Here is a 9,188-nt window from a genome sequence, read left to right on the forward strand (position 1 = left end):
CCTAGTTTGAGGGGGGGTGTTGAAGTTACTGAAGCTGAAGGCAGCAAAGCTTCAGCAATATTACAGAAGCCAGCAACTCAGCCTACAACTCATTCAGCTCTAACAAACTTTGACAGCTTAGCATATATATTCTGTTACTTGTAATAACAAACTTGTATAGCTTATCTAGAGTTAGTTATCTTCAGTTTGTTTTCTTTCTATTAGATATAGCTGTGTATATATATATAGCTGATGATGTAAAGTTTACACTTGAACTTTAATAATACATTTTGATTCTCTCTCTAGAATTTCAGAGAGTTCAATTCTCTCAAAACCTCCTGATGAATATTCTCACAGCATATTAATGCAAAAGTTCAAAGTTGTTCTATCATATTCAATTGTTAGATGAACAATTTCATCAACTATTATAGTGACAACACAACGCGCCCATTTTGGCTAATACGATTCGCTTTCAACGTCGTCAACTCGTCATGTTCCTTCTCAACTTCTCCAATTCTCTGAAAAAAGAAAGAGTCGTAAACTTATACAATACATTATGGACCCCTACAGCTTTCAACGTCGTCGGCTGCTACTTTTTTTATGCACAACGGACGACTTCTGCATTTTCCCTGCTACCTTCTTTCTGCGATTTTTTATGCGGTATGGTTGGTAGACTTTGTTTTCAATTTATTTTTCGGGTCTTAATTTACATTTTATAGCTTTGAGTTTGTTGCCTATTTTTTATAAGACCCAGAATTTGGTTTTGGGTTTTAATAAATTTTCCCATAAAACAAATAATTAGCCCATGGTCAACTTTGATGTGACTTTGTTGATGAATTTGACATGATTTTTGTTTCTACTGCTTATTCAAATGTTTTAGTATTTTATTAGCTTTTTTTTCTTTTCAAAATTAGGTTGGTGGGTTTTTTTTTTCTTCTTTGTATTACCAGTCAAACTTAGAAAATATTCTGATTAATTCCAGTCTATCATGCTTTTTCATTGAGGCTTTGAGTTGAAGTTTCATGGGTTTCCTTGAAGTTTGCTTTACAATTTGATCAACATAATAATAATCCTTAAGAGGGTGAAATATAATTTTAGTTCTTGGTCCATCTCTTGTTGGGCGTTCAGAATTTTTCACTTTTTCTGGATATAACTTATTTTGGGTGTTTCTTTTGTTTATCTGTTATAATTTTGAACCCATTATGGACGCAAAAACAAGTGTGGAATCTAATAGTTTCTTGAGGATGAAGCAATCTGATGGGGGAAACCAAGATTTGGTCTCGAAATTGAAGGGTAAAGGGAGTCTTAGCAGCAAAGAATTGATGCTGAGAGCTGATAAATTCGATCTAAAGAGCCTTGATATTCAGCTGGAGCAAAAGCTGAATCAGGTTTGGTGTAAGGCACTGCAAACAGAAAGGCCTAAGGAAGAATGGGAGATTGATTTGTCGAAGCTGGAGCTAAAGAATGTTGTTGCCCATGGCACCTATGGCTCAGTCTACCGAGGAACGTATGACAACCAAGATGTTGCAGGTATATGTCTTTTTCTTCATGTTTTGGCTGCAATTGAAAATCATGATTTTGAATAATTTTCTCTATGAAATGATAACTGTTGGCTCTTGATTTCAAAAAATTTATCATACACTCGGGTATACCGTGAGCTTGGTACATTCAAGGCTTTTTCTTTTTGCTCAGTTTTCATTTGAAATCATCCAAATGAGCACCATATAATAAAAAAGGAGAGTTTTAAATGAGCAAAAGTTAGCCTTGAGTGTACCATGGTGTATGATGTCAAATGTTGTTGCCTTGTAATATGAGTTACTATTTGTCATTTGACTCTCTCTTTTTAAAGCTTCGGACTAATGTGTGCATAATATATAATGGGGCAAAAATTTGTTCATTCAACTTTCTACCTATTTAATTGATGTTGCACTTATGACTAGGCAACATTCTGATACTTGGCTCTTTCCAGTATCCAATGCAGCAAGGCTTCTACAAACATCTCATGGTTTCCCATTAGATTTTGGGTCTGGCTTATTTTACAAATCATGACAGCTCTTTTGGGATTTCCACGTATTTAATGTGGGATTGAAAGAATTTTAGAGCTGCTTGTGTGGGACTTGTTTTCGATGAAGGCCATTTGTTTCATATAGGGCATGACATAGCTGTTGTTTCATACTTTCATGTGAATGATTGCTGCACATTTCTTAATCTTGTTATGGGTGGGACTTTTTGTTTAATCACATGTAGCAATCATTACAAAAATCATATTATGGACTATGATTAATTGTTCTTGGGGAATAATGTTGGGTTGTTGAGGATGAGTGGCAAGACTTAACTTAGGGATTTTATTTGGTGTCAAACTCATGTAGATAAGTGTAGTTGCTTGTAGTGCCTTTGGAACTATTTGGTAGCGTTATGGCGTGGTCTTGCGGACTTTGTTTGATCCATCAAATTTTGTGCGTCTAGTGAGAAGATGCAATAAGTTTTCAAGATATATTGGGGATGTTTGACAATTAGAGTTTTGGAGTAAAAAGAGAGTTTTGGACCACTTTTAGAGTTTGACTGGTCAAAAATTCTAAAAGGGGTGTTTGGTAAAGTAGAGTTTTAGAGAGGGTTTTGGAATGAAAACTCTCAAAATGAAAAAGCTCCTAATAGGAGCTTTTTCTTTAGAAGATTAGGTACAAATATGTTCAGTGACTCTTTTGCCTCTAATAATACTACTACACATTGTATTAAATATATATAAATGTCATTTTACTCAAACAAATGGCAATAAGCTTTAAGCAATCAATTAATTGTTACCAAACACATTTGTAAAAAAAAGTTGTCATGACTGCTGAACAAAAAGTTAAAACTCTAGCAACAAACTATAAACTCTAACAGCTAAACTCTAAACTCTATTTGCCAAACAGGGCCATTATGTGTTGGCGGTTGAAGTCGTATGCCTAATAGTTGTTTGAGCGTAAAGAAAAGCCTAGACTCGACAGTTTTTGCCAAATACCCGAGTCGGTACGGCACGACACCGACTCGGGTATGAAATACGAGTCGGATCCTCCAAGTTGCACTCGTGCATATCACTAAACCCTAGTTGTTAGATCTCAAAATTTGTTGTTGATTCATGAGAAATAGGTGAATAATATTAGGGCTTTTTGTGTCCCTAATGAGGCGATTCAAATGATGTCGTTTTCATCCATTTTCGATGGTTGTTCATGGTAGGAGGAAGAACTTGCAAAGGGAGAGGTTGAAGGAGGTGAATTGTTGAAGACTAAAGTGAAGAGGAAGAAGATTAACACTTGGTGGGTCAAAAGAGTTGTTTTTTTTTTAAAATTATTAAAAAAAAAAATGGGCCAAGGAGCTTTTCAGTATTTTAGGTTTTTTTTTCAAATTTTATAAAAAAGAGGGAGTGTAGTCACGTGGAGCTTGCTAAGGGAAGCTTCAATTTTTCACTTTTTGACTTTTCTTTTTTATTCACCTCTTTCTCCGTTCTTTATCTTTTCTCTTTTTTTTTAGTGTGAAAGTTATCGATTAGTTACCCTTATACTTTCTGTTTTTTATTCTATAGATTTAATTTGGATTTATTATACAATTTTATATTATAAATTATTAATTTCGCGTACCCATACCCGTATCCAAATTTCGGATAGAGTACGTGTGTCCTGATTTTTTTAGAAATGCCACACGGGACATTCGGATCCGTACCCATACCCGACATTCCTAGACGAGTCATGGTAACATAGAAGAAAAGTAAAAGAGCTAAAACTTGGTTTAATATTTAAATATTTAATCATTGAACTTTGTTATATTTTTGTTTTGGGGATGCTAAGTTCCTGTTCTTTTGGACGACTAAATTGAATTAAATCGAACTAAACTGAATTGAAAGTGTAAGAGGAAACTAGCTGAACTGAAATGAATTGAATTTGTTTGAACTCAACTCAACTTGCTAAATTGAACTAAATTTCCATTAATTCAGTCCAAAAGAACAGGGCCTAAGTGGTTTGAAGAGATTGGCGTAGAGTTTTTTAGTTCTACTCCAATTTACTAAAAACAAACTTAAGAGCAATTGGTATATAAATTTGGGAAGTGAAAATCCTTGGGAAGCGGAAATTCATGAGAAGGGGAAACTATAGAGCTTGGTGCACATGATCAATCATGGGAAGAGGAACACTGTAGAGTTGTTTGGTTCACGTGAAAAATTATTGGAGTGTATTGTTTGGTTTACATAACACAAGAACTGGAAGTTGGACAAATTAACTTACTGATCCCCCATAGGTAAGTGGAACTTCTCATGAGAATTTTTACTTCCTATTCAACCTAACAACCTTTTACACTTCCCATGGAATAAAGCTTCCTTGACCTTGGAACTTCCTAGGAAGTGACACTTCCTACATTTAACCAAACAGCCGCTGATAGTAGCTCAGAGTTTGGAGGCTTTAATCTCTGGGAAACCTTTGTTGTATTTCTTGTTTTTTTTTCTGATTTTCAACCACTGAAGTTCAAAAGAAATAGATAAATAGATTTTTGAAGACTTTACTCTTTTCCATGGTGGTGCTTATACAAGACAATGATTACCTTTGACACCTTTATCTTGGTGATCTTGGTAGGCAGGGGTCCTTAACAGATCACAAGCGATGGCTCTACCTACTTTAGTTTCATAGTTTTGGATATGCTAGTCTGGCCTTTGTGGTTGAAGACATTGATCTATTTGAGCGCAAAAATATCTCTGGCTTTGATGTACACTTAAAGGGACAAATGCTATCTTTTCTCCATTGTATTTCTACTCTCTGTCCTATTCATCAGGGTTGTCAATGGGCAGTTATGTAGATTTTGTATATTATACTTCTAATCTATTTTGATGGACGAGTTTGATGCCAGCTCAACATTCTAAGTAAAAATAAAATGCGTCAGCTAGTCGTTTACTTTGATCAGTCTGCTACTTAGAGGTGATGTGGCCTCTGTGAAATGTGTTCATAATTTTGTTTGTTGAGTAGGGATTGCTTAAGAGGGGGTGAAATTACACAGGATGTGAGATGACTTTTATAGGTGACCTTTACACAAAGGAGTTACTTCCAAAGGGATATGAGATGACTTTCAACAGGAAATGTAGCAACATATATGAAAATTTGTCTTGTTTGTAAAATTACATGGCCTTGCCAAATTTGTAGCATGACTAACAAAGGTGGCAGAGTTTAAAAGGGGATAAGTAAACTTCAACTTAAGTCTGCTTCTTTTTCTTCAGGTCATGGACCATGCACCTTGGGAGTTGAAGTAGAATTTTTTAACAAAGAAAAGTGAACTTGGTATTACCTTTTAATTTTGGAAAAACTGATAGAAATAGTTTCAACTATGGGCATTCCGCCGTTTTCAATCCCAACTAAGGATTATTTCTCAGCGGTCCCAACTATGCATCAGTTTTGCCAAAATGGTCCCACTAGCTTAATGACCTGCCACAACAGGTTAATTACGTTTTTTTTTCGCCAAACCTTTTTCCTTTTCCTCCTCCACCTCTTTATCACTCCTCCCTCCACCTGTCCTTCTCTCTCCTTCACCTTCCCTCCTTACTGGTTTTAGGTTTCATTCCTCTTCTCCCTCCTTGCTTCTGCCGAAGTCAGCGGTGCTGCTTCTGTCCCCAAATCTCTCTCCTCGTAGCTTCGCCTGCTGTTCTTCCACTACCCCCTTAAGCTCGTCGGAGCCGTTCCCTTTCTCTCTTTGTTTGTTGCTTCAAATATTGTTTGTCGATATGCTGCCTTACACCACTGCTCTTCATGTTTTTATCGCCATTGTTGCTGGTGGTGGTTCTTTCACTCGTTTCCGCCGATGTTCTCATCTCTCCTCTTGTTGGCGGTTATTGTTATTGTGTTGTTCCGCATGCCCATCCCTCTTTTCTCTCTCCTTTATTCCCGTATGTCGTGTGTGGTTGCTATTCATTGGTGCTGCTGCTGGCATTAGGTTGTTCCGCCTGCTGGCGCTTCCCGTTGTGTATTGGTGGTTCATATGGACCCAAAGGGCGTGGCTAGGGAGAGGTTTGAGAGGTGGAGGGGGGAGGGGATTTCAGGGGTGGCTGTGGAGGAGGTGGCAGGGGAAGGGGGGATGGGATTTTAGGGGTGGATGGGGAGGGGTGGCCGTGAAGGGGGAGGGGATTTTGGGGGTGGCTGGGGAGGGGGTGGCAAGGGAGGAAGAAGTTGTGATCAACCATAGTTGTCTTCAGTCTTCATACTTCATTTTATTATCCATTCAATAACTGTTTCCAGTTTGATGAGCTTTCTTACTCAAATAAAGGCTTCTTTAGTGTACTTTTCTGGTATGAAGTGTAATACATTTGACCAGATCTTGGGGCGTACATTTTCTTTACAAGTGCTCTATGATTCATAGCTATTCCAGTATTTCACTTTATTCTTAATAGGATGATTAAGTTTGTTGCACTTATCAAACGATCTCGTCCACTAGAATATATTGTAAGAGCGCACTGAACTGATTTGACTTGGCTAACCTATTAATCATTTGGTAGCAAATGCACAATATTCGAGTTTTGCATTCTTTTTTGTTTGACGCCATAAGCACGAGGAGAGGCCCTTCATACCCTGCGAACCACATGTTCATTTTCAATTGTCAGTCTGCTATAATGCAAATGCAATTAGAAGATGATCAGTTTTCTTCAGAACTTGTCTTATGGTTTATATTGTAATGAAGGGGTTAGGGATTGGGGTTACCAAGAAAGAAATAACTGCTCCTTTCAATATTAAGACAGATCATGCTCTGCTTTGATCTTTTATTAATTATAACTGAAGTCAATTTTGGAGCTATGACTTGCATTGTGATTTCTTATGTATTTATGAGACAAATAGAATCGTGGAATGACTTTTATATTATCTTACTTGACTATTATAGTGAAGCTCTTGGACTGGGGAGAAGATGGTATGGCCACTGCTGCAGATTCCGCTTCACTACGAGCATCATTTCGACAAGAAGTTGTGGTTTGGCAAAAGCTTGACCATCCAAATGTTACCAAAGTAATCATTTTGCTAATCCCCCCTCTCTTATTTGAGTTTCATAATACATAACACATCCATTGATTAGTTCATTTCATAAATGTGGGTGAGAGAAATGTGAAGCTGCAGTTTATTTTTCATGAGCAACTTATATGTGCTGTAAACAAGTAGTAATAATCGACATTTTTGGAATTGCAGTTTGTTGGGGCCTCCATGGGAACATCAAATCTCAAAATTCCTTCAAAGAACTCCTCACAAGATGTTCCTCGCTCTCTTTCGTCGAGAGTATGTTGTGTTGTTGTTGAGTACATTCCTGGAGGGACTCTCAAGCAGTTCTTGATAAGGAATAGGAGGAAAAAGCTTGCCTATAAAGTTGTGATAAAGCTTGCTTTAGATCTTGCTAGTGGGTGAGTTTGAAGATTTCTTCAGTAACTTCTATTATTATTATTCTTATTTTCAAATTGATGCAATTTATTCATATGTATCTCTTTTGCAGTCTAAGCTATCTACATTCGAAGAAGATTGTTCATCGTGATGTCAAAACTGAAAATATGCTGCTAGACTATGAAAGAACAGTAAAAATAGCTGACTTTGGTGTTGCACGCGTGGAAGCTCAAAATCCAAGTGATATGACTGGTGCTACTGGTACTTATGGTTATATGGCGCCAGAGGTATTTATATGTTTTATTTTGATAAAAAACATGAATGATGTAACTAGAAACCTCTTGGTTATATTACATGCACTTGTGGCTTTCACAAAATCTCATTCCCACCCTCACATAGCACTTTTGCCCACTCGTTTCCCATGTTTTACTACTACTTTACTTGCTGATAGAACTAGATGGTCGATATGTCCTTGAATTATAGTTCAATGTCTCTTTCCTTTCAAAAAAAAAAAAAGAAAAAAAGTCAATGTCTCTTTATACAATGTGAATGAACTTTTTTCAGGTTCTTGATGGACAACCTTATGATCATAAATGTGATGTCTACAGCTATGGCATTTGCTTATGGGAGATTTACTGTTGTGCTATGCCATATGCAGAGCTTAGTTTTAGTGAAGTTTCATCAGCTGTGGTTGCACGGGTTAGTATCTGGGATTTAACTATCTGCTGCAATATTGAACTTATTTCATCTTGTTTCTTACATTGATTTATAGTGTTCAATAGTAATCTGCTATTTCATTCTAGTGTTGCATAATTCGTTCTTCACTAGTGTTTCCAATGCGTGTAAATTCTCTACAGCTGACTGGATATTTGCTAATTTCCTCATGTACAACCAGCCTTTGGAGAGATTTTATTGTACACCATAAGACGTAGCATAATATTTGCTCCATCCAATTACAATTATCTGTTCTCACCATTGATTATTGTTGCCATTTTTCTACATAGCAATGTGCGTTAGTAATAAGATTAGATCACTAAATTTGTTTTTTGACCTTGTTCTTGGCAGAATTTACGACCACAAATTCCTAAATGTTGCCCGAACCCCTTAGCAAACATTATGAAGAGATGTTGGGATGCATCTCCAGAGAAACGTCCTGAGATGGATGAGGTGGTGAGAATGCTCGAAGCAGTAGACACTAACAAAGGGGGAGGGATGCTACCGGAAGATGAAACTCCTAGCTGTTTTTGCTTTGGTCATGCTCGTGGTCCATAATTTCTATATAGTGCCAAATGCTTCTGTTGTACACATTTGGATTGAAATTCTTTATGGCAGAGTGGCACATAGCTATTTTGGGACCACTTAGTCTTTTAAGAATCATGATTTTAGATATGTTTGTGGTACATAGTTAGATGCTAGGTTGTCGATTGGACATGTTTGGTTTACTTTGGTCACTATTGGTGTTCCTAGGAAGTTTTGGGTGTGAAGTAAATACTATTCTTAAGACATTGATTTTACTATACGAGCTCTTGTTCTGCTCTGTATATACAAGTGCAACTTTTTAGAACTTTTAGAACTTGTAAACATCTTTATGGAAAATAAAAAAGAGATATATTGGTGTGGTTTTTTGCTTGTTACTTTGTACAAAGGCGAAACAATTGTGCATTGTTCTCATTTGCTTTTTTGTAATGAAGTAGAATTAATAGGGCTTAAGAATTACACCAATTAGTAGGGTGATGCTTGGTTTTGGTTATATGGGGGTTACTAACATTGCATTACCGAGCCATCAAAATTACAGAAACAGACTAATAGATTAGCACTAAAAGGCTTCAATTTGGAGTA

At 36.7% G+C, this 9,188-nt stretch overlaps 1 protein-coding gene across 3 annotated transcripts; it reads left to right on the top strand.

The window, feature by feature from the left end:
* Positions 1 to 296: 296 nt before the first annotated feature.
* LOC104908108 (serine/threonine-protein kinase STY13) lies at positions 297 to 8,971 on the top strand. 3 transcript variants are annotated; one of them, XM_010697185.4, is made up of 7 exons: positions 305 to 639; positions 1,199 to 1,509; positions 6,865 to 6,986; positions 7,164 to 7,372; positions 7,462 to 7,636; positions 7,914 to 8,048; positions 8,415 to 8,971. In XM_010697185.4, the coding sequence occupies exons 1-7, from the start codon at positions 536 to 538 to the stop codon at positions 8,619 to 8,621; spliced, it is 1,263 nt and encodes a 420-aa protein (XP_010695487.2). In that variant the 5' UTR covers positions 305 to 535; the 3' UTR covers positions 8,622 to 8,971. The 3 variants fall into 3 exon arrangements, with proteins under 3 accessions (XP_048497308.1, XP_010695487.2, XP_010695489.2); XM_048641351.2 differs by lacking the exon at positions 7,914 to 8,048 and having other exon boundaries at positions 297 to 639; XM_010697187.3 differs by lacking the exon at positions 305 to 639 and having other exon boundaries at positions 646 to 1,509.
* The last annotated feature ends 217 nt before the right edge of the window (positions 8,972 to 9,188 follow it).

The sequence above is a fragment of the Beta vulgaris genome, chromosome 3, assembly GCF_026745355.1.
Source record: "Beta vulgaris subsp. vulgaris cultivar EL10 chromosome 3, EL10.2, whole genome shotgun sequence".
NCBI classification, from domain to species: Eukaryota; Viridiplantae; Streptophyta; class Magnoliopsida; order Caryophyllales; family Amaranthaceae; genus Beta; species Beta vulgaris.